The 24,765-nt window shown below is 44.6% G+C and overlaps 1 protein-coding gene across 1 annotated transcript in view; it reads left to right on the forward strand.

Moving 5' to 3' along the window:
- Positions 1-13: 13 nt before the first annotated feature.
- Positions 14-24,765, forward strand: part of polr1d (RNA polymerase I and III subunit D) — a 32,386-nt gene continuing 7,634 nt past the window's right edge. Inside the window, exons 1-2 of the mRNA XM_031797544.1 lie at positions 14-138; positions 21,389-21,486. Of these exons, the coding sequence (XP_031653404.1) occupies positions 34-138; positions 21,389-21,486 (203 nt within the window). The 5' untranslated portion in view covers positions 14-33. The remainder of the gene's footprint in view (positions 139-21,388; positions 21,487-24,765) is intronic.

The following is a 24,765-nucleotide window of genomic DNA, read 5'->3' on the forward strand; positions in this document are numbered from 1 at the left end:
AGCTACTTCCTGGTTGTGTCAGACTAACGTCACATGTATGTCACATTTACGCGACGAAACAGGGAACTTTGCAGTCGAGTGTTTTTCTTTTCAAGCATGGCGGGGGTAGATGGAGAAAAGAAATCGGTATTGGAGATGGTAAGTGTTGCGAACTACTTTATCGAACAGGGCATGAAAATATGCCTCTGAATAGTGGTCTGAAATGGTTCTCATGTGGTGCCATAATTCGAAAAAGGCAGCCTCATCGTGTAATGGCAGGCTGAGTTTTCCATGGTTCGTGTGGAAGAAGATTCACGGGCACTGGTCATGATTTGACTACAGTAGCGTTATTTCAGACCAGGTATTGTTAACTCAAATATACAATGTACTTAATTATTTTAATTAAGCCTGATCCATACTGCCTGTGTTGCCAGTTATCTAGGGTTTGTTTTGACAACTCGTAAATGTAACCAGTAAGAGGTTGACGGTACAACAACCTGTAATTTAGAGAGCGTCCACTGGGGGATGTTTCCATTATATTTAGTTTATTTAAAGGCAATTACACATGTACGCTACTCTTCGTGGGGTCCAGAAGAATTAAGGCAGTTTATACAATTTAAAAAAACATTACAATACATTGACTGTGTTCCCTCAAGCCACTTCTCCATCACTACCACATGTAAGGGATGTGAACCAGGGTCCCTGGTTCGCGCCCGGGTATGGGCGAGGGGACGGTCTAAAGTTATACTGTTACATTGATGCTGTTGACTCGGATCACTGGTTGCTGCAGAAAAGGAGGAGGTCAAAAGAGCGTGAATGTAACGGAGGTGAAACGCTAGCTTAGTTAGCGGTGGTGCGCGCAAAATAGTGTTTCAATCGGTGACGTCCTTGCTCTGAGACCTTGAGGTAGTGGTTCCCCTTGCTCTGCAAGGGCCGCGGCTTTTGTGGAGCGATGGGTAACGATGCTTCGTGGGTGACTGTTGTTAATGTGTGTAGAGGGTCCCTGGTTCGCGCCCGGGTATGGGCGAGGGGACGGTCTAAAGTTATACTGTTACACACATATCTACAGTACAACGTGTGTGTGTTCACTGTTCCATAAGGTGTATTTTTATGTTTTTTTTATCTACTTGTACTGCTTGTATCAGTTACCTGATGTGGAATAGAGATCCATGTAGTTATGGCTCTATGTAGTACTGTGTGCCTCCCATAGTCTGTTCTGGACTTGGGGACTGTGAAGAGGTCTCTGATGACATGTCTTGTGGGGTATGGATGGGTGTCCGAGCTATGGGCCAGTAGTTTAGACAGACGGCTTGGTGCATTCAACATTTCAATACCTCTCATAAATACAAGTAGTGATGAAGTCAATCTCTCCTCCACTTTCAGCCAGGAGAGATTGACATGCATATTATTAATATTAACTCTCTGTGTACATTCAAGGGCCAGCAGAGTTGCAAAGAAATAGCCATATCTCAGACTGGCCAATAAAAAGAAAAGATTAAGATGGGCAAAAGAACACAGACACTGGACAGAGGAACTCTGCCTAGAAGGCCAGCATCCCGGAGTCGCCTCTTCACTGTTGACGTTGACACAGATGTTTTGCGGGTACTATTTAATGAAGCTGCCAGTTGAGGACTTGTGAGGCGTCTGTTTCTCAAACTAGACTCTTATGTGCTTGTCCTCTTGCTCAGTTGTGCCCCGAGGCCTCCCACTCCTCTTTCTATTCTGGTTAGAGACAGTTTGCGCTGTTCTGTGAAGGGAGTAGTACACAGCGTTGTACGAGATATTCCGTTTCTTGGCAATTTCTCGCATGGAATAGCCTTAATTTCTCAGTACAAGAATTTGAGCCTGTAATTGAACCCACAAATGGGCAGTTTTATTCCTTCTTTAATCAGGACAACAGTTTTCAGCTGTGCTAACATAATTGCAAAAGGGTTTTCTAATGATCAATTAGTCTTTTAAAATTATAAACTTGGATTAGCTAACACAACGTGCCATTGGAATATAGGAGTGATGGTTGCTGATAATGGACCTCTGTACGCCTATGTAGATATTCCATAAAAAATCAGGTGTTTCCAGCTAGTAATTTACAACATTAACAACGTCTGCACTGTATTTCTGATCAATTTGATGTTTATTTTAATGGACAAAAAAGTGCTTTTCTTTCAAAAACAAACATTTTTTAGTGACCCCAAACTTTTGAACGGTAGTATAGGTTCAGAACGTTTATGAAATAGCACAGTTACAAATAGAAATCATACTGGATGGACATCAGAAATAGAGGAAGGACTAAAAACAAACAAAATATAGTAGGTAGGGTTAGGGGAGGGGTGGTAGGGTTAGGGGAGGGGTGGTAGGGTTCGGGGAGGGATGGTAGTGTTAATATTGGGGTGGGGGGGTGCTAGGGTTAGTGGAGGGGTGGTAGGGTTAGGGGAGGGGTGGTAGGGTTAGGGGAGGGGTGGTAGGGTTCGGGGAGGGATGGTAGTGTTAATATTGGGGTGGGGGGGTGCTAGGGTTAGTGGAGGGGTGGTAGGGTTAGGGGAGGGGTGGTAGGGTTAGGGGAGGGGTGGTAGGGTTCGGGGAGGGGTGGTAGGGTTCGGGGAGGGATGGTAGTGTTAATATTGGGGTGGGGGGGTGCTAGGGTTAGTGGAGGGGTGCTAGGGTTAGTGGAGGGGTGCTAGGGTTAGTGGAGGGGTGGTAGGGTTAGGGGAGGGGTGGTAGGGTTCGGGGAAGGATGGTAGTGTTAATATTGGGGTGGGGGGGTGCTAGGGTTAGTGGAGGGGTGGTAGGGTTAGTGGAGGGGTGGTAGGGTTAGGGGAGGGGTGGTAGGGTTCGGGGAGGGATGGTAGTGTTAATATTGGGGTGGGGGGGTGCTAGGGTTAGTGGAGGGGTGGTAGGGTTAGTGGAGGGGTGGTAGGGTTAGGGGAGGGGTGGTAGTGTTAGGGGAGGGGTGGTAGTGTTAGGGGAGGGGTGGTAGGGTTAGTGGAGGGGTGGTAGGGTTAGTGGAGGGGTGGTAGGGTTAGTGGGGGGGTGGGGTGGTTAGTGGGGGGGTGGTAGTGTTAGGGGAGGGGTGGTAGTGTTAGGGGAGGGGTGGTAGGGTTAGGGGAGGGGTGGTAGTGTTAATATTGGGGTGGGGGGGTTAGTGGGGTGGTGCTAGGGTTAGTGGAGGGGTGGTAGGGTTAGGGGAGGGGTGGTAGGGTTAGTGGGGTGGTGGTAGGGTTAGTGGTAGGGTTAGGGGAGGGATGGTAGGGTTAGGGGAGGGATGGTAGTGTTAGGGGAGGGATGGTAGTGTTAGGGGAGGGGTGGTGGGGTTAGGGGAGGGGTGGTGGGGTTCGGGGAGGGATGGTAGTGTTAGGGGAGGGGTGGGGGGGTTAGTGGGGTGGTGCTAGGGTTAGTGGAGGGGTGGTAGGGTTAGTGGAGGGGTGGTAGTGTTCGTATAGGGGGGTGGGGGTTAGTGGGGTGGTGGTAGGGTTAGTGGAGGGGTGGTAGGGTTAGGGGAATAATACAGGAAGGTACATTCTAATAAAGTGTGTGCGTGTGTGTGTGTGTGTGTGTGTGTTTACCCCAAATGCAGACAGTTACATAGATTGTTGCTTCCATCAATCTGCAATATTAAAGCTGATCCACAAAACATATGTATTGAAATACAATCTATGCAATATTTACACTAGATATACTAGGATATATATTAGTGAGCTATGTAGAAATACACTGTATAAATACTAGAGGTGTTGCTGTTTATATTCAATCACATTCCTGTAAATCTTAGAGAGGATCTCATGTTAAATACTGTTGAAGTAATATGGCTACAGGTTCATCTGCCTCACATAAAGCCCATTCTAGTGGGAAGCTGCTATAGACCACCAAGTGGTAACAGTCAGCATCTGGATAATATGTGTGAAATGGTTGATCTTTCTGGTAAGAAGAGGGGCGGGGGCCTATGCTTTATGGTTAACGTGACGTGGTGTGATCATAACAACATACAGGTACTCAAGTCCTTCTGTTCACCTGATTTAGAATTCCTCACAATCAAATGTCGACCGCATTATCTACCAAGGGAATTCTCTTCGATTATAATCACAGCCGTATATATTCCCCCCCAAGCAGACACATCGATGGCTCTGAACAAACTTTATTTGACTCTTTGCAAACTGGAATCCATTTATCCGGAGGCTGCATTCATTGTAGCTGGGGATTTTAACAAGGCTAATCTGAAAACAAGACTCCCTAAATTTTATCAGCATATCGATTGCGTAACCAGGGCTGGAAAAACCTTGGATCACTGCTATTCTAACTTCCGCGACGCATATAAGGCCCTGCCCTGCCCTCCTTTCGGAAAAGCTGACCACGACTCCATTTTGTTGATCCCTGCCTACAGACAGAAACTAAAACAAGAAGCTCCCGCACTGAGGTCTGTTCAACGCTGGTCCGACCAATCTGATTCCACACTCCAAGACTGCTTCCATCACGTGGACTGAGATATGTTTCGTATTGCGTCAGACAACAACATTGATGAATACGCTGATTCGGTGTGCGAGTTCATTAGAACGTGTGTTGAAGATGTCGTTCCCATAGCAACGATTAAAACATTCCCAAACCAGAAACCGTGGATTGATGGCAGCATTTGCGTGAAACTGAAAGCCCGAACCACTGCTTTTAATCAGGGCAAGGTGACTGGAAACATGACGGAATACAAACAGTGTAACTATTCCCTCCGCAAGGCAATCAAACAAGCTAAACGTCAGTATAGAGACAAAGTAGAATCTCAATTCAACGGCTCAGACACAAGAGGCATGTGGCAGGGTCTACAGTCAATCACGGATTACAAAAAGAAAACCAGCCCCGTCACGGACCAGGATGTCTTGCTCCCAGGCAGACTAAATAACTTTTTTGCCCGCTTTGAGGACCAAACAGTGCCACTGACACGGCCCGCAACTAAAACATGCGGACTCTCCTTCACTGCAGCCGACGTGAGGAAAACATTTAAACGTGTCAACCCTCGCAAGGATGGAGGCCCAGACGGCACCATAGTGCCCTCCAAGCTCGTCATCAAGCTCGAGACCCTGGGTCTCGACCCCGCCCTGTGCAACTGGGTACTGGACTTCCTGACGGGCCGCCCCCAGGTGGTGAGGGTAGGAAACAACATTGCCCCACAAGGGTGCGTTCTGAGCCCTCTCCTGTACTCCCTGTTCACCCACGACTGCGTGGCCACGCACACCTCCAACTCAATCATCAAGTTTGCGGACGACACAACAGTGGTGGGCTTGATTACCAACAATGACGAGACGGCCTACAGGGAGGAGGTGAGGGCCCTCGGAGTGTGGTGTCAGGAAAATAACCTCACACTCAACGTCAACAAAACTAAGGAGATGATTGTGGACTTCAGGAAACAGCAGAGGGAACACCCCCCTATCCACATTGATGGAACAGTAGTGGAGAGGGTAGTAAGTTTTAAGTTCCTCGGCGTACACATCACAGACAAACTGAATTGGTCCACCCACACAGACAGCATCGTGAAGAAGGCGCAGCAGCGCCTCTTCAACCTCAGGAGGCTGAAGAAATTTGTCACCAAAAGCACTCACAAACTTCTACAGATGCACAATCGAGAGCATCCTGTCGGGCTGTATCACCGCCTGGTACGGCAACTGCTCCGCCCACAACCGTAAGGCTCTCCAGAGGGTAGTGAGGTCTGCACAACGCATCACCGGGGGCAAACTACCTGCCCTCCAGGACACCTACACCACCCGATGTCACAGGAAGGCCATAAAGGTCATCAAGGACAACAACCACCTGAGCCACTGCCTGTTCACCCCGCTATCATCCAGAAGGCGAGGTCAGTACAGGTGCATCAAAGCTGGGACCGAGAGACTGAAAAACAGCTTCTATCTCAAGGCCATCAGACTGTTAAACAGCCACCACTAACATTGAGTGGCTGCTGCCAACACACTGACTCAACTCCAGCCACTTTAATAATGGGAATTGATGGGAAATGATGTAAAATATATCACTAGCCACTTTAAACAATGCTACCTAATATAATGTTTACATACCCTACATTATTCATCTCATATGTATATGTATATACTGTACTCTATATCATCTACTGCATCTTTATGTAATACATGTATCACTAGCCACTTTAACTATGCCACTTTGTTTACATACTCATCTCATATGTATATACTGTACTCGATACCATCTACTGTATCTTGCCTATGCCGCTCTGTGCCATCACTCATTCATATATCTTTATGTGCATATTCTTTATCCCTTTACACTTGTGTCTATAAGGTAGTAGTTTTGGAATTGTTAGCTAGATTACTTGTTGGTTATTACTGCATTGTCGGAACTAGAAGCACAAGCATTTCGCTACACTCACATTAACATCTGCTAACCATGTGTATGTAACCATTAACATCTGCTAACCATGTGTATGTGACCATTAACATCTGCTAACCATGTGTATGTGACCATTAACATCTGCTAACCATGTGTATGTGACCAATAACATCTGCTAACCATGTGTATGTGACCATTAACATCTGCTAACCATGTGTATGTGACCATTAACATCTGCTAACCATGTGTATGTGACCATTAACATCTGCTAACCATGTGTATGTGACCATTAACATCTGCTAACCATGTGTATGTGACCAATAACATCTGCTAACCATGTGTATGTGACCATTAACATCTGCTAACCATGTGTATGTGACCATTAACATCTGCTAACCATGTGTATGTGACCAATAACATCTGCTAACCATGTGTATGTGACCATTAACATCTGCTAACCATGTGTATGTGACCATTAACATCTGCTAACCATGTGTATGTGACCATTAACATCTGCTAACCATGTGACCATTAACATCTGCTAACCATGTGTATGTGACCAATAACATCTGATTTGATTAATGTATGTGATATCAACAGAGAAGTATATTTTCTGGGTGATTTAAATATTGACTAGTATTCATCAAGCTGCCCACTCAGGGAAAAAACTTCAAACTGTAACCAGTGCCTGCATCCTGGTTCAGGTTGTCAGTCAACCTACCAGGGTAGTTACAAACAGAACAGTAACTAAACCATCCACTTGTATTGACCACATCTTTACTAATCCCACAGAAATCTTCTCTTATGTAGTATTCATACCCATCAGATGTAGTGATCATGATATCTGGCTATGCTGCTGCTCCAGTTTCAACTTCCACCTGACTGTGCTGCTGCTCCAGTTTCAACTGTTCTGCCTTATTATTATTCGACCATGCTGGTCATTTATGAACATTTGAACATCTTGGCCATGTTCTGTTATAATCTCCACCCGGCACAGCCAGAAGAGGACTGGCCACCCCACATAGCCTGGTTCCTCTCTAGGTTTCTTCCTAGGTTTTGGCCTTTCTAGGGAGTTTTTCCTAACCACCGTGCTTCTACACCTGCATTGCTTGCTGTTTGGGGTTTTAGGCTGGGTTTCTGTACAGCACTTTGAGATATCAGCTGATGTACGAAGGGCTATATAAATAAATTTGATTTGATATAATAGCCATATCTAGGAAAACCAAAGTTTAAAAGACTGGACCTAAAATAGTGTATAACCGATCATACTAGAGGTTGTGATTCCTATGTTGAAGATGTGAGGAAATGGTCTGATGCGTGTGTCAATAGGATGGTCTGATGCGTGTGTCAATAGGATGGTCTGATACGTGTGTCAATAGGATGGTCTGATGCGTGTGTCAATAGGATGGTCTGATACGTGTGTCAATAAGATGGTCTGATACGTGTGTCAATAGGATGGTCTGATACGTGTGTCAATAGGATGGTCTGATGCGTGTGTCAATAGGATGGTCTGATACGTGTGTCAATAAGATGGTCTGATACGTGTGTCAATAGGATGGTCTGATGCGTGTGTCAATAGGATGGTCTGATGCGCGTGTCAATAGGAACGTCTGATGCGCGTGTCAATAGGATGGTCTGATGCGTGTGTCAATAGGATGGTCTGATGCGTGTGTCAATAGGAACATCTGATGCGCGTGTCAATAGGAACATCTGATGCGCGTGTCAATAGGAACATCTGATGCGCGTGTCAATAGGAACATCTGATGCGCGTGTCAATAGGAACATCTGATGCGCGTGTCAATAGGAACATCTGATGCGCGTGTCAATAGGAACATCTGATGCGTGTGTCAATAGGATGGTCTGATGCGCGTGTCAATAGGAACATCTGATGCGCGTGTCAATAGGAACATCTGATGCGCGTGTCAATAGGAACATCTGATGCGCGTGTCAATAGGAACATCTGATGCGTGTGTCAATAGGATGGTCTGATGCGCGTGTCAATAGGAACATCTGATGCGCGTGTCAATAGGAACATCTGATGCGCGTGTCAATAGGAACATCTGATGCACGTGTCAATAGGAACATCTGATGCGCGTGTCAATAGGAACATCTGATGCGCGTGTCAATAGGAACATCTGATGCGCGTGTCAATAGGAACATCTGATGCGCGTGTCAATAGGAACATCTGATGCGCGTGTCAATAGGATGGTCTGATGCGCGTGTCAATAGGATGGTCTGATGCGTGTGTCAATAGGATGGTCTGATACGTGTGTCAATAAGATGGTCTGATACGTGTGTCAATAGGATGGTCTGATGCGTGTGTCAATAGGATGGCCTGATGCGTGTGTCAATAAGATGGTCTGATGCGTGTGTCAATAAGATGGTCTGATGCGTGTGTCAATAAGATGGTCTGATGCGTGTGTCAATAGGATGGTCTGATGCGCGTGTCAATAGGAACGTCTGATGCGCGTGTCAATAGGATGGTCTGATGCGTGTGTCAATAAGATGGTCTGATGCGTGTGTCAATAGGATGGTCTGATGCGTGTGTCAATAAGATGGTCTGATGCGTGTGTCAATAGGATGGTCTGATGCGCGTGTCAATAGGATGGTCTGATGCGCGTGTCAATAGGATGGTCTGATGCGTGTGTCAATAGGATGGTCTGATGCGTGTGTCAATAGGAACATCTGATGCGCGTGTCAATAGGAACATCTGATGCGCGTGTCAATAGGAACATCTGATGCGTGTGTCAATAGGATGGTCTGATGCGCGTGTCAATAGGAACATCTGATGCGCGTGTCAATAGGAACATCTGATGCGCGTGTCAATAGGAACATCTGATGCGCGTGTCAATAGGAACATCTGATGCACGTGTCAATAGGAACATCTGATGCGCGTGTCAATAGGAACATCTGATGCGCGTGTCAATAGGAACATCTGATGTGCGTGTCAATAGGAACATCTGATGCGCGTGTCAATAGGAACATCTGATGCGCGTGTCAATAGGAACATCTGATGCGCGTGTCAATAGGATGGTCTGATGCGCGTGTCAATAGGATGGTCTGATGCGCGTGTCAATAGGATGGTCTGATGCGCGTGTCAATAGGATGGTCTGATGCGCGTGTCAATAGGATGGTCTGATGCGCGTGTCAATAGGATGGTCTGATGCGCGTGTCAATAGGATGGTCTGATGCGCGTGTCAATAGGATGGTCTGATGCGCGTGTCAATAGGATGGTCTGATGCGCGTGTCAATAGGAACATCTGATGCGCGTGTCAATAGGAACATCTGATGCGCGTGTCAATAGGAACATCTGATGCGCGTGTCAATAGGAACATCTGATGCGCGTGTCAATAGGAACATCTGATGCGCGTGTCAATAGGAACATCTGATGCGCGTGTCAATAGGATGGTCTGATGCGCGTGTCAATAGGAACGTCTGATGCGCGTGTCAATAGGAACGTCTGATGCGCGTGTCAATAGGAACGTCTGATGCGCGTGTCAATAGGAACGTCTGATGCGCGTGTCAATAGGAACGTCTGATGCGCGTGTCAATAGGAACATCTGATGCGCGTGTCAATAGGAACATCTGATGTGTGTGTCAATAGGATGGTCTGATGCGTGTGTCAATAGGAACATCTGATGCGTGTGTCAATAGGATGGTCTGATGCGCGTGTCAATAGGAACATCTGATGCGCGTGTCAATAGGAACATCTGATGCGTGTGTCAATAGGAACATCTGATGCGCGTGTCAATAGGAACATCTGATGCGCGTGTCAATAGGATGGTCTGATGCGCGTGTCAATAGGATGGTCTGATGCGCGTGTCAATAGGAACGTCTGATGCGCGTGTCAATAGGAACATCTGATGCGCGTGTCAATAGGAACATCTGATGCGCGTGTCAATAGGATGGTCTGATGCGCGTGTCAATAGGATGGTCTGATGCGCGTGTCAATAGGATGGTCTGATGCGCGTGTCAATAGGATGGTCTGATGCGCGTGTCAATAGGATGGTCTGATGCGCGTGTCAATAGGATGGTCTGATGCGCGTGTCAATAGGATGGTCTGATGCGCGTGTCAATAGGATGGTCTGATGCGCGTGTCAATAGGATGGTCTGATGCGCGTGTCAATAGGATGGTCTGATGCGCGTGTCAATAGGAACATCTGATGCGCGTGTCAATAGGAACATCTGATGCGCGTGTCAATAGGAACATCTGATGCGCGTGTCAATAGGAACATCTGATGCGCGTGTCAATAGGAACATCTGATGCGCGTGTCAATAGGAACATCTGATGCGCGTGTCAATAGGATGGTCTGATGCGCGTGTCAATAGGAACGTCTGATGCGCGTGTCAATAGGAACGTCTGATGCGCGTGTCAATAGGAACGTCTGATGCGCGTGTCAATAGGAACGTCTGATGCGCGTGTCAATAGGAACGTCTGATGCGCGTGTCAATAGGAACATCTGATGCGCGTGTCAATAGGAACATCTGATGTGTGTGTCAATAGGATGGTCTGATGCGTGTGTCAATAGGAACATCTGATGCGTGTGTCAATAGGATGGTCTGATGCGCGTGTCAATAGGAACATCTGATGCGCGTGTCAATAGGAACATCTGATGCGTGTGTCAATAGGAACATCTGATGCGCGTGTCAATAGGAACATCTGATGCGCGTGTCAATAGGATGGTCTGATGCGCGTGTCAATAGGATGGTCTGATGCGCGTGTCAATAGGAACGTCTGATGCGCGTGTCAATAGGAACATCTGATGCGCGTGTCAATAGGAACATCTGATGCGCGTGTCAATAGGAACATCTGATGCGCGTGTCAATAGGAACATCTGATGTGTGTGTCAATAGGATGGTCTGATGCGTGTGTCAATAGGAACATCTGATGTGTGTGTCAATAGGAACATCTGATGCGCGTGTCAATAGGAACATCTGATGCGCGTGTCAATAGGATGGTCTGATGCGCGTGTCAATAGGATGGTCTGATGCGCGTGTCAATAGGAACATCTGATGCGCGTGTCAATAGGAACATCTGATGCGCGTGTCAATAGGAACATCTGATGCGCGTGTCAATAGGAACATCTGATGTGTGTGTCAATAGGATGGTCTGATGCGTGTGTCAATAGGAACATCTGATGTGTGTGTCAATAAGATGGTCTGATGCGCATGTCAATAGGAACATCTGATGCTGCACTTGAAGCATTTCTGAAAATGCTTCTTCAGGTTACTGAAGTAATGGTTACATCCATTAACTAACTGACTGGTAGATCTACCAAATCCCCATGGATAGATGATGAACTGAACAACTCTATTGACTGAAAGGGATGATGATGATGGCGATTTTATGATTTTTTTTATTTCACCTTTATTTAACCAGGGGCCTGTTGCACAAAACTAGGATAAGGGATTAAGCCAGGATATCTTGGTGATCCTGGCTCAATTGATCCGTAATCCGGTTGCACTAAAGATGGATAGGGGGCAGGAGGATATGTTATGGTATAAATTACCATGGAGATTTATTCTGTGGAGCTAGCCTGCTCCAGACCAGGCTAAATTCCAGGATCTATTTAATCTCATCCCTAATGTCAGTCAGCAGTCACCACAAATGGAAACCAATAGTTATTTCACTGCTCACTATACATTGTTATCACATATAACTAGACCCACTGTTATTATTTAAACGTTTGTGATCATTAATTTCAATGATTTTGGATAAAAAATGATTTTTAGATGTTGCTATCATTAGATAATTTACAGTTTCCCATAGACTATAAGGCTCTATATAAGTTGATAGAATATTAGGGCCACAGAGGGGAAAAAAACACGTCATAATATTGTAACCAGTTGTTTTAAAGGAGGACAGTTGTTAAAATGACAGATGTGGGGCATTTCGTGAAATTGTACTTCAGTATGGTTTCATAAACAAAGACATGCTGATGTGCCAGAATATTAAGTATCACATTGTCATAAGTATCAAAACTGTAAAAACAATATGTAGCTTTTCTGCAGAAAGAACCAGCCTCATAAATGTATGACTTTATCCTTTTTCTTCAGTGTGGCCCTAGTACTCTGTCATATAAACAAATACACATTCCATATGAATATAAAAACACAATGTGTAACATTATGTTCCTTTATTGAATAAGGACAAAACAAAGCAGGTAAACCATCAGCTCCTTTCGAAACTGAAGTCACAGTGACTCTACAAGATGGAAAGCACAGAATCCAAGCATATTATACAAAATGATACATACACATTCAAAGGTCTGTATATAACACACCCTGCATGTCTGCACACTAAAATAAATGCAGGACAAATCCATACACATCAACTGAACAGACAAATGAATGGATGCAGTAGCCTCCCTGCAGCCTTGTATTACACACAGTATACCGCACAAACATCATAAGAGGCCAAATTCGTCAAAAAACGAACCCCAAAAAACCCAAATTCCTCTGCCACCGCAGGACATATTTAACCAAAATTGAAAGCACACATACTAACTAAAATAATTCAACACATATTGGTCCCTCAGCAGCCGACCACTGTCGTCATCAGGGAAGATTGCCGGATTGTCCCAGTCCATGGCTGGTGGCACTCTGGGGGCCCTCTCCTTCCTCAGGCAGGCCACATTGTGGAGGACAGCACAAGCCACAGTAATATCACATGCCCTAACAGGGCTGACCCTTAATTTGTGAAGGCAGTGAAAGCGTGCCTTCAGGAGGCCAAAGGTCATTTCAACTCTGGCCCTGGTCCTGGCATGGGCATGGTTGTAGGCCTGCTGTGCTTCCTGGGGGTCTGTGAAAGGTGTCAGGAGAAAAGGCTGGCAGCCATACCCCCTGTCTCCCAGCAACACACCAGAGAATTCACCTGTCAACACAAAATCTCATCATTACTACCTCATAAACACAGTGATATTCTTGACACAGCCATGATGGTTATAAATAGGGGTTGTGTGGCTTACCTTGTGATAGGCACTGATAGATTTCAGAGGCCCGAAAGATTCTGGAGTCATGGACTGAGCCAGGCCATTTTGCCACAACATTGCTGATCACACAGTCAGCATTGCAGACCATCTGAAATCATAAGATGAGGAATATTACACCAATCAATGCACATCACTGGCAATGCAGAGTGTTCATCAATGGACAATATCAAAAAGTTATGTTCACCTGAACATTAATGCTGTGAAAGGATTTCCTATTCACAAAATCGGCCTCATGGGCACCTGAGGGGGCTTTTATCCTTATGTGTGTGCAGTCCACTGCACCAATGACATTGGGGAAACCTGTCACACAAAGTAATGAGTATCCTACTATGTGTTAACAGTTGTCCTGTAATTTGTAGATCCTCTTACCTGCAATCCTATAGAACTCCTCTTTGATGTCACAGAGTCTTCTGTGGCCAGGGAAGGAGATGAAGACATCTGCTAATGCTTTGATAGCCAGACACACACTCCTTATTGTGCGGCAAATTGTGGCCTTGTTCAGCTGTTCTGCATCCCCCACTGAGTACAGGAAGGCTCCACTAGCAAAAAAGCGCAAGGCCACACAAACCATTTGCTCCACACTCAGTGCATGGCTCCGTGCAGTGCGGTGCTTAATCCTGGGACCCAGTAGTCTGCATAGATACCTGATGCCATCTGCAGAAAACCTGTACCTAATTTTTATTTTGAGCTGTGTCATCTTCTTGGAGCTGGGGGAGGAAAGAAAAATAATGATTAATACATTTGTGTTACAGTTAGCATACAGTGTACATTGAAGGCATATCTCACCTCCCTCTCAAGTTTTTTTATTTCAAGGTCCAGTTTCCTAATTGTCCTCTTTTTTTATTTCGAACTCCAGTGCAAGATTTTCCATCTTTTTCTTCTTGTACTGAATGTCTATGTCTGCCAGTTCTATTTGGCGCCGGAGGTGGTTGCCATACAACTTTCTGATAGCTTGTGAGCTCTGTGAACACAATACAATTAGCGCAGCTGGAATTTGGCAGGATGTGGTGTCCTTTTATTAATACGCACTATGTTGCCAGGCTGGTTTTCCCACTGTATAGCATCTGGGTCCTGTAAAAGAAATTTGATTTTTTGATTTTGATGAGGACTCCTCACCATTGTAGAGTAAATAGTACTTTCACAGTCTTAACATGATACCTCATGCCTTCTGGAATCCAGAGAGATGGTCTCCTCCTCATCATCGTCTCCATCATGTGCTGTTGCTGCTGCACTGGGGCCTTCACCCTATCACATTTAATCGGATTCATATTGAAGCTAGTAGACAAGACATGCCAGGCCTACAGTATGCCTTTGATGGAGTACTCACTGGATCAGCATCGTCTGGTGCTTGTGCTGGTGGCTCTAACAGGAACACAGTGCTGCCAGACACTGCAAGGCAATAGGTAAACCAAAGTCAGACAGTCCAAATTGATTCAATATGAATGTGGTTGTATCCCATGTAGAGATGGAAGGACATACCTTGAATGAAGCGGGTGGCATCTTGGGAGGAACCTATGCTCGTCTCTTTCCCCCCAGGGATCCCCTCTAAGACGGGCCTGCCTTTATTTAGCTCCAAGGCCATGTCCTCTGCTGGGGTAAGGTCAGCCTTTGGTGACCCACCACCCGTGCCTTGTCTGTGGGTATTCTTTTTCACTGCTAAAACAGTACAGACAATGTGTGAGCAGGCACCTTCTGGGTACAATATATGCTTGTGCTTTGTTAAATATTAGTCAGGGACCATACCATTCTGCAGAATGTTCTTGTATTTGATTTTGACCTGCTGCCATGTCCATTTTGGCCCGTTCATGTTTAATCTACACACACACACACACACACACACACACACACATTTAATGGAGTCACACTGCAAAGAATTACTTGGTATTTTTGTCTTGTTTTCAGTAAAAATATCAAAAAATGTATCATAGCTTTATACAGTGTGATGGAGTTACTTTACACAATTTCACTCATATCTGCAGTGCATTTCAATAAAAAATTTAACCGTTTCATAATTACAGTACAACTGCATTTTTGGAGATGTGAATTAAATATATGAATTGTAATTGTGATGTTTCAGCGGAGCGGTGAGTGTGTAATTGTGCACTACTTACGCATTCAGGCGGTCTGCAATACTTTGCCACGCTTTTTCTCTTTGCTTTATCACTGTGGCGGTGTTGCCTTTCTTCTTAATTATATCTTTTACCTCCTCGTATGCCTCCATGAGGATTTGTGCTTCCGACGGGGAAAAGTACGCGGCTCTAGTTGCCATGGTAAATCAGTTAATCTGTGATCTGTGGGCGGGGTCTATTTGAGTGAGCCGTGAGCGCGCACCTATCCAGGATTGGTTTCACCTGGCTTAATGAATCCGTGTCTGCTCATCCTGGCTTGGTCTTTGTGCAACCAATTAAGCCTGGACGCACATGTTTTGGCTTCATTGAGCTCAGCTGAGTCATTTATCCCGGATGTCTTAATTCTACTTTTGTGCAACAGGCCCCAGGTAGGCAAGTTGAGAACAAGTTCTCATTTACAATTGCGACCTGGCCAAGATAAAGCATAGCAGTGTGAACAGACAACGACACAGAGTTACACATGGAGTAAAACAAACATGCAGTCAATAATACAGTATAAACAAGTCTATACGATGTGAGCAAATGAGGTGAGAAGGCAAAAAAAGGCCATGGTGGCAAAGTAAATACAATATAGCAAGTAAAACACTGGAATGGTAGATTTGCAATGGAAGAATGTGCAAAGTAGAAATAAAAATAATTGGGTGCAAAGGAGCAAAATAAATAAATTAATTAAATACAGTAGGGAAAGCGGTAGTTGTTTGGGCTAAATTATAGGTGGGCTATGTACAGGTGCAGTAATCTGTGAGCTGCTCTGACAGTTGGTGCTTAAAGCTAGTGAGGGAGATAAGTGTTTCCAGTTTCAGAGATTGTTGTAGTTCGTTCCAGTCATTGGCAGCAGAGAACTGGAAGGAGAGGCGGCCAAAGAAAGAATTGGTTTTGGGGGTGACTAGAGAGATATACCTGCTGGAGCGTGTGCTACAGGTGGGAGATGCTATGGTGACCAGCGAGCTGAGATAAGGGGGGACTTTACCTAGCAGGGTCTTGTAGATGACATGGCGCCAGTGGGTTTGGCGACGAGTATGAAGCGAGGGCCAGCCAACGAGAGCGTACAGGTCGCAATGGTGGGTAGTATATGGGGCTTTTGTGACAATACGGATTGCACTGTGATAGACTGTATCCAATTTGTTGAGTAGGGTATTGGAGGCTATTTTGTAAATGACATCGCCAAAGTCGAGGATTGGTAGGATGGTCAGTTTTACAAGGGTATGTTTGGCAGCATGAGTGAAGGATGCTTTGTTGCGAAATAGGAAGCCAATTCTAGATTTAACTTTGGATTGGAGATGTTTGATATGGGTCTGGAAGGAGAGTTTACAGTCTAACCAGACACCTAAGTATTTGTAGTTGTCCACGTATTCTAAGTCTGAGCCGTCCAGAGTAGTGATGTTGGACAGGCGGGTAGGTGCAGGTAGCGATCGGTTGAAGAGCATGCATTTAGTTTTACTTGTATTTAAGAGCAATTGGAGGCCACGGAAGGAGAGTTGAATGGCATTGAAGCTTGCCTGGAGGGTTGTTAACACAGTGTCCAAATAAGGACCAGAAGTATACAGAATGGTGTCGTCTGCGTAGAGGTGGATCAGAGACTCACCAGCAGCAAGAGCGACCTCATTGATGTATACAGAGAAGAGAGTCGGTCCAAGAATTGAACCCTGTGGCACCTCCATAGAGACTGCCAGAGGTCCGGACAGCAGACCCTCCGATTTGACACACTGAACTCTATCAGAGAAGTAGTTGGTGAACCAGGCGAGGCAATCATTTGAGAAACCAAGGCTGTCGAGTCTGCCGATGAGGATGTGGTGATTGACAGAGTCGAAAGCCTTGGCCAGATCAATGAATACGGCTGCACAGTAATGTTTCTTATCGATGGCGGTTAAGATATCGTTTAGGACCTTGAGCGTGGCTGAGGTGCACCCATGACCAGCTCTGAAACCAGATTGCATAGCAGAGAAGGTATGATGAGATTCAAAATGGTCGGTAATCTGTTTGTTGACTTGGCTTTCGAAGACCTTAGAAAGGCATGGTAGGATAGATATAGGTCTGTAGCAGTTTGGGTCAAGAGTGTCCCCGCCCTTTGAAGAGGGGGATGACCGCAGCTGCTTTCCAATCTTTGGGAATCTTAGACGACACGAAAGAGAGGTTGAACAGGCTAGTAATAGGGGTGGCAACAATTTCGGCAGATGATTTTAGAAAGAAAGGGTCCAGATTGTCTAGCCCGGCTGATTTGTAGGGGTCCAGATTTTGCAGCTCTTTCAGAAGATCAGCTGAATGGATTTGGGAGAAGGAGAAATGGAAAAGGCTTGGGCGAGTTGCTGTGGGGGGTGCAGTGCTGTTGACCGGGGTAGAGGTAGCCAGGTGGAAAGCATGGCCAGCCGTAGAAAAATGCTTATTGAAATTCTCAATTATAGTGGATTTATCAGTGGTGACAGTGTTTCCTATCTTCAGTGCAGTGGGCAGCTGGGAGGAAGTGTTCTTATTCTCCATGGACTTTACAGTGTCCCAGAACTTTTTTCAGTTAGTGTTGCAGGAAGTTTCTGCTTGAAAAATTTCTGCTTGAAAAAGCTAGCCTTGGTTGTTCTAACTGCCTGTGTATAATGGTTTCTAGCTTCCCTGAACAGCTGCATATCACGGGGGCTGTTCGATGCTAATGCAAAACGCCATAGGATGTTTTTGGGTTGGTTAAGGGCAGTCAGGTCTGGGGAGAACCAAGGGCTATATCTGTTCCTGGTTCTAAATTTCTTGAATGGGGCATGTTTATTTAAGATGGTTAGGAAGGCATTTAAAAAAAATATCCAGTCATCCTCTACTGACGGGATGAGATCAATATCCTTCCAGGATACCCCGGCCAGGTCGATTAGAAAGCCCTGCTCGCTGAAGTGTTTCAGGGAGCGTTTTACAGTGATGAGTGGAGGTCGTTTGACCGCTGACCCATTACGGATGCAGGCAATGAGGCAGTGATCGCTGAGATCTTGGTTTAAGACAGCAGAGGTGTATTTAGAGGGCAAGTTGGTTAGGATGATATCTATGAGGGTGCCCGTGTTTAAGGCTTTGGGGAGGTACCTGGTAGGTTCATTGATAATTTGTGTGAGATTGAGGGCATCAAGTTTAGATTGTAGGATGGCTGGGGTGTTAAGCATGTTCCAGTTTAGGTCGCCTAGCAGCACGAGCTCTGAAGATAGATGGGGGGCAATCAGTTCACATATGGTGTCCAGAGCACAGCTGGGGGCAGAGGGTGGTCTATAGCAGGCGGCACCGGTGAGAGACTTGTTTTTAGAGAGGTGGATTTTTTAAAAGTAGAAGTTCAAATTGTTTGGGTACAGACCTGGATAGTAGGACAGAACTCTGCAGGCTATCTTTACAGTAGATAGCAACACCGCCCCCTTTGGCAGTTCTATGATGATGATGATGATGATGGGAATGGAAAATAAATCTGGCAACACAGCAGATTGGCAAACATACAGAGAAATCACGGAACTAAACAAAAAGAAGAAAATATACTAAATAATACAATTTAAAATAAAGATGCATTCTATAAGTAATGATAGTGAAAAGGAGTAGCTAGGTAGAGAAGCTAACGGAGTTCCATCTTTCATTGAGACTGATGGCTCATTCATAACAAAACCCTTTGATATTGCCAAGCACTTTAATAATGATTTTGAGGAAAGTTAGGCATGACCTTCAAAACAACATGCTGATCCTTCATATTCCTGCATAACGGACCAAAATAATGAAAGATGAGCGCTGTAGTTTTGAATTTGTGTGGATGAGGTGAAGAAGATATTTGCTATCTATGAATTAGGACAAACCACCTGGAACTGAACATGGATATTAAGTTGGTAGTGGAATACATTGCGATGCTATTTGGCACATCTTCTATCTAACCCTAGAAGACGGAGTGTGCTCTTAGGCCTGGAGGGAGGCAAAGGTCATTACGCTGCACAAGAAAAATAAAAGCACCCTATATGGATTCCCATAATTTGCCTTATCATGGCTGGACAGTTACCTATCCAATATAACAGAGGGTTTTCTTTAATGGAAGCCTCTCTAATGTAAATTCAGTTGAATGTGGTGTACCGCAGGGCAGCCGGCTTGGGCCATTATTGTTTTCTGTGTTTCACTAATGACCTTCCACTGACATTGAATAAAGTCTGTGTATCCATGTACGCTGTCAACTGAACAGTATACATGTCGGCTGCAACAGTAAAATTGTTTTAGAATGGGTAACTAGCAACAGTGGTGTAAAGTGCTTACCTTGTTATGGCTGCAATCCCGTTAACGGGACAAGTGTCATCAACAACCGCTGAATAGCATAGCGCTACCTACATTCAATGAATATTACAAAAAATATTTATATTCATGAAATCACAAGTGCAATATAGGAAAACACGGTTTAGCCTTTTGTTATCCACCTGTCGTGTCAGATTTAGAAATTATGCTTTACAGCGAAAGCAATCCAAGCGTTTGTGTAAGTTTATCGATTGCATGACGAAACATTAGCATCAGGTAGCTTGGTCACGAAAATCAGAAAAGCAATCAAATTAATCGTTTACTTTTGATGATCTTTGGATGTTTTCACTCACGAGACTCCCAGTTACACAACACATGTTCCTTTTGTTCCATAAAGATTAGTTTATATCCAAAATACCTCAGTTTGTTTGGCGCGTTATGCCTAGAAATCCACAGGAAAGAGCGGTCACGACAACGCAGACAAATTCCAAATAGTTTCCATAATGTCCACAGAAACATGTCAAACGTTTTTTATAATCAATCCTCAGGTTGTTTTTAAAATATATAATCGATAATATATCAACCGCAAATGTCTTTCACAGTAGGAGAGGGAAAAGCAATAGCTGTCCAAACTCTGTTGCGCGAACAAAACTCATGTGACCACTTTACGCGATGTTATCTTTCTGGCTCATTTTTCAAAATAAAAGCCTGAAACTGAAAATGTCTGAAGACTGTTGCCACCTTGAGGAAGCGATAGGAAAAGGAATCTGGTTGATATCCCTTTAAATGAAGCAAAGGGAGGCTATGGGACATGGAGTTTTCAAAATAGAAGCCACTTTCTGTTTTGATTTTCCTCAGGGTTTCGCCTGCAATATCAGTTCTGTTATACTCACAGACAATATTTTGACAGTTTTGGAAACTTTAGAGTGTTTTCTATCCAATACTAATAATAATATGCATATATTAGCAACTGAGACTGAGGAGCTGGCCGTTTACAATGGGCACCTTTTCATCCAAGCTACTCAATACTGCCCCTGCAGCCAAATGAAGTTTTAAGTAAAAATACTTCAAAGTACTACTTAGGTATTTTTGGCATTTTTGCTGTACTTCACGATTTATATTTTTTCTTCACTACATTTGTAAAGAAAATCTTGTACTTTTTACTCTATTTTCCCAACACCCAAAAGTACTCATTACATTTTGAATGCTTAGCAGGACAGGAAAATTATCAAATTCACACTATTATCAAGACAACTCGTGGTCATCCCTTGTGCCTCTGATCTGAAGGACTCACTGAACACATGCATCTTTTGTAAATTACATCTGATTGTTGGAGTGTTCCCATGGCTAAATTGTACATGTACGTTTGATACTTAAGTATATTTATAACCAAATACTTTTAGACTTTTACTCAAGTAATATTTTACTGGGTAAATTTCACTTTTAGAAAACGGGGGTGTATAGTAATAGTTATAGAGTATGGTGTTTATAGACAGTAGAAAAGGTGTGGACAGCAGTAGTTATATAGGATGATTAACTAGAATACAGTGTAGAAATAAGTGGGTAAACAGTATCTATTAGTGTGACAAGTGTTGAATGACTACGTACATAGATGGCTGCCCTGAGGTGCAGGGTAGAGTACCGGGTGTTAGCCGGCTAGTGACTAAGGTTCAGGGTAGAGTACTGGGAGGTGGCTGTTTAAGGGTCTGATTGTTGTATCTGTGTCCCCAGGTGCAGGCTGATGGAACAGACGAAGGCTGTGTGACGTTTGTTCTTCATGAGGAGGATCACACTCTGGGGAACTCTCTACGTTACATGGTTATGAAGAGGTTAGTCCCTGACCCTTAACCTCTAACCCTAACTCCCTCTGCTACAACGTCATGAAGAGGTTATTACCTGACCCCTAACCTCTAACCCCCTCTGCTACAACGTCATGGAGGGGTTATTACCTGATCTCTAATCCCTAACCTCTAACCCCCTCTGCTACAACGTCATGGAGGGGTTATTACCTGACCTCTAACCTCTAACCCCCTCTGCTACAACGTCATGGAGGGGTTATTACCTGATCTCTAATCCCTAACCTCTAACCCCCTCTGCTACAACGTCATGGAGGGGTTATTACCTGACCTCTAACCCCTAACTCCCTCTGCTACAATGTCATGAAGAGGTTATTACCTGACCTTTAACCCCTAACCTCTAACCCTAACTCCCTCTGCTACAACGTCATGGAGAGGTTATTACCTGACCTTTAACCTCTAACCCTAACTACCTCTGCTACAACCTCATGGAGAGGTTATTACCTACCCCTAACTCCCTCTGCTACAACGTCATGGAGAGGTTATTACCTAACCCCTAGCCCCTAACTCCCTCTGCTACAACATCATGAAAAGGTTATTACCTGACCCCTAACCTCTAACCCTAACTCCCTCTGCTACAACATCATGGAGAGGTTATTACCTAGCCTCTAACCCCCTCTGCTACAACATCATGGAGAGGTTATTACCTGACCTCTAACCCTAACTCCCTCTGCTACAACATCATGGAGAGGTTATTACCTGACCTCTAACCCCCTCTGCTACAACGTTATGGAGAGGTTATTACCTGACCTCTAACCCTAACTCCCTCTGCTACAACATCATGGAGAGGTTATTACCTAACCTCTAACCCTAACTCCCTCTGCTACAACATCATGGAGAAGTTATTACCTGACCCCTAACCTCTAACCCTAACTCCCTCTGCTACAACATCATGGAGAGGTTATTACCTAACCCCTAACCCCCTCTGCTACAACGTCATGGAGAGGTTATTACCTAACCTCTAACCCCTAACCCCCTCTGCTACAACGTCATGGAGAGGTTATTACCTGACCCCTAACCTCTAACCCTAACTCCCTCTGCTACAATGTCATGGAGAGGTTATTATCTAACCCTAACTCCCTCTGCTACAACGTCATGGAGAGGTTATTACCTGACCCCTAACCTCTAACCCTACCTGGGAACCTAAAACCACCCAGATAGATGGTAGAATCAGGAGACTAATCAGAATAGACAAAAACACACTTCACAACCATCAGACTCACACAGATAGGGAGGATAACCTCACACAGGTAGAAAGACAGGCAATACAACAACTTAAAAATAACCCACACATAATCATCAAACCAGCAGATAAACTAACCCTAACCCTTAACCCTAACCTTAACCCTAACCCTAACCCTACATAATCATCAAACCAGCAGATAAACTAACCCTAACCCCCTAACCCTTAACCCTAACCCTTAACCCTAACCCTACATAATCATCAAACCAGCAGATAAACTAACCCTAACCCTTAACCCTTAACCCTAACCCTTAACCCTAACCCTACATAATCATCAAACCAGCAGATAAACTAACCCTAACCCTTAACCCTAACCCTTAACCCTAACCCTTAACCCTAACCCTACATAATCATCAAACCAGCAGATAACCTAACCCTAACCCTTAACCCTAACCCTAACCCACACATAATCATCAAACCAGCAGATAAACTAACCCTAACCCTAACCCTTAACCCTAACCCTAACCCACACATAATCATCAAACCAGCAGATAAACTAACCCTAACCCTTAACCCTAACCCTTAACCCTTAACCCTTAACCCTAACCCTTAACCCTAACCCTACATAATCATCAAACCAGCAGATAAACTAACCCTAACCCTAACCCTTAACCCTAACCCTTAACCCTAACCCTACATAATCATCAAACCAGTAGATAAACTAACCCTAACCCTTAACCCTTAACCCTACATAATCATCAAACCAGATAAAGGTTCAAAAATAGTAATATTGGATAAACATCAATACATGTATGAAGCCAACAGACAGTTATCAAACACCAAGCATTATAAACAAATAGAAAACAGTATACAACCACCCTAACCCTAACCCCCTAACCCTAACCCCCTAACCCCCTAACCCTAACCCCCTAACCCTAACCCCCTAACCCTAACCCCCTAACCCTAACCCCCTAACCCTAACCCCCTAACCCTAACTCCCTCTGCTACAACATCATGGAGAGGTTATTACCTGACCTCTAACCCCCTCTGCTACAACGTTATGGAGAGGTTATTACCTGACCTCTAACCCTAACTCCCTCTGCTACAACATCATGGAGAGGTTATTACCTAACCTCTAACCCTAACTCCCTCTGCTACAACATCATGGAGAAGTTATTACCTGACCCCTAACCTCTAACCCTAACTCCCTCTGCTACAACATCATGGAGAGGTTATTACCTAACCCCTAACCCCCTCTGCTACAACGTCATGGAGAGGTTATTACCTAACCTCTAACCCCTAACCCCCTCTGCTACAACGTCATGGAGAGGTTATTACCTGACCCCTAACCTCTAACCCTAACTCCCTCTGCTACAATGTCATGGAGAGGTTATTATCTAACCCTAACTCCCTCTGCTACAACGTCATGGAGAGGTTATTACCTGACCCCTAACCTCTAACCCTACCTGGGAACCTAAAACCACCCAGATAGATGGTAGAATCAGGAGACTAATCAGAATAGACAAAAACACACTTCACAACCATCAGACTCACACAGATAGGGAGGATAACCTCACACAGGTAGAAAGACAGGCAATACAACAACTTAAAAATAACCCACACATAATCATCAAACCAGCAGATAAACTAACCCTAACCCTTAACCCTAAACCCTAACCCTAAACCTTAACCCTAACCCTACATAATCATCAAACCAGCAGATAAACTAACCCTAACCCTTAACCCTTAACCCTAACCCTTAACCCTAACCCTACATAATCATCAAACCAGCAGATAAACTAACCCTAACCCTTAACCCTAACCCTTAACCCTAACCCTTAACCCTAACCCTACATAATCATCAAACCAGCAGATAAACTAACCCTAACCCTAACCCTTAACCCTAACCCTAACCCACACATAATCATCAAACCAGCAGATAAACTAACCCTAACCCTTAACCCTTAACCCTTAACCCTAACCCTTAACCCTAACCCTACATAATCATCAAACCAGCAGATAAACTAACCCTAACCCTAACCCTTAACCCTAACCCTTAACCCTAACCC

Source organism: Oncorhynchus kisutch, linkage group LG19 (assembly GCF_002021735.2).
Source record: "Oncorhynchus kisutch isolate 150728-3 linkage group LG19, Okis_V2, whole genome shotgun sequence".
Classification (NCBI taxonomy): domain Eukaryota; kingdom Metazoa; phylum Chordata; class Actinopteri; order Salmoniformes; family Salmonidae; genus Oncorhynchus; species Oncorhynchus kisutch.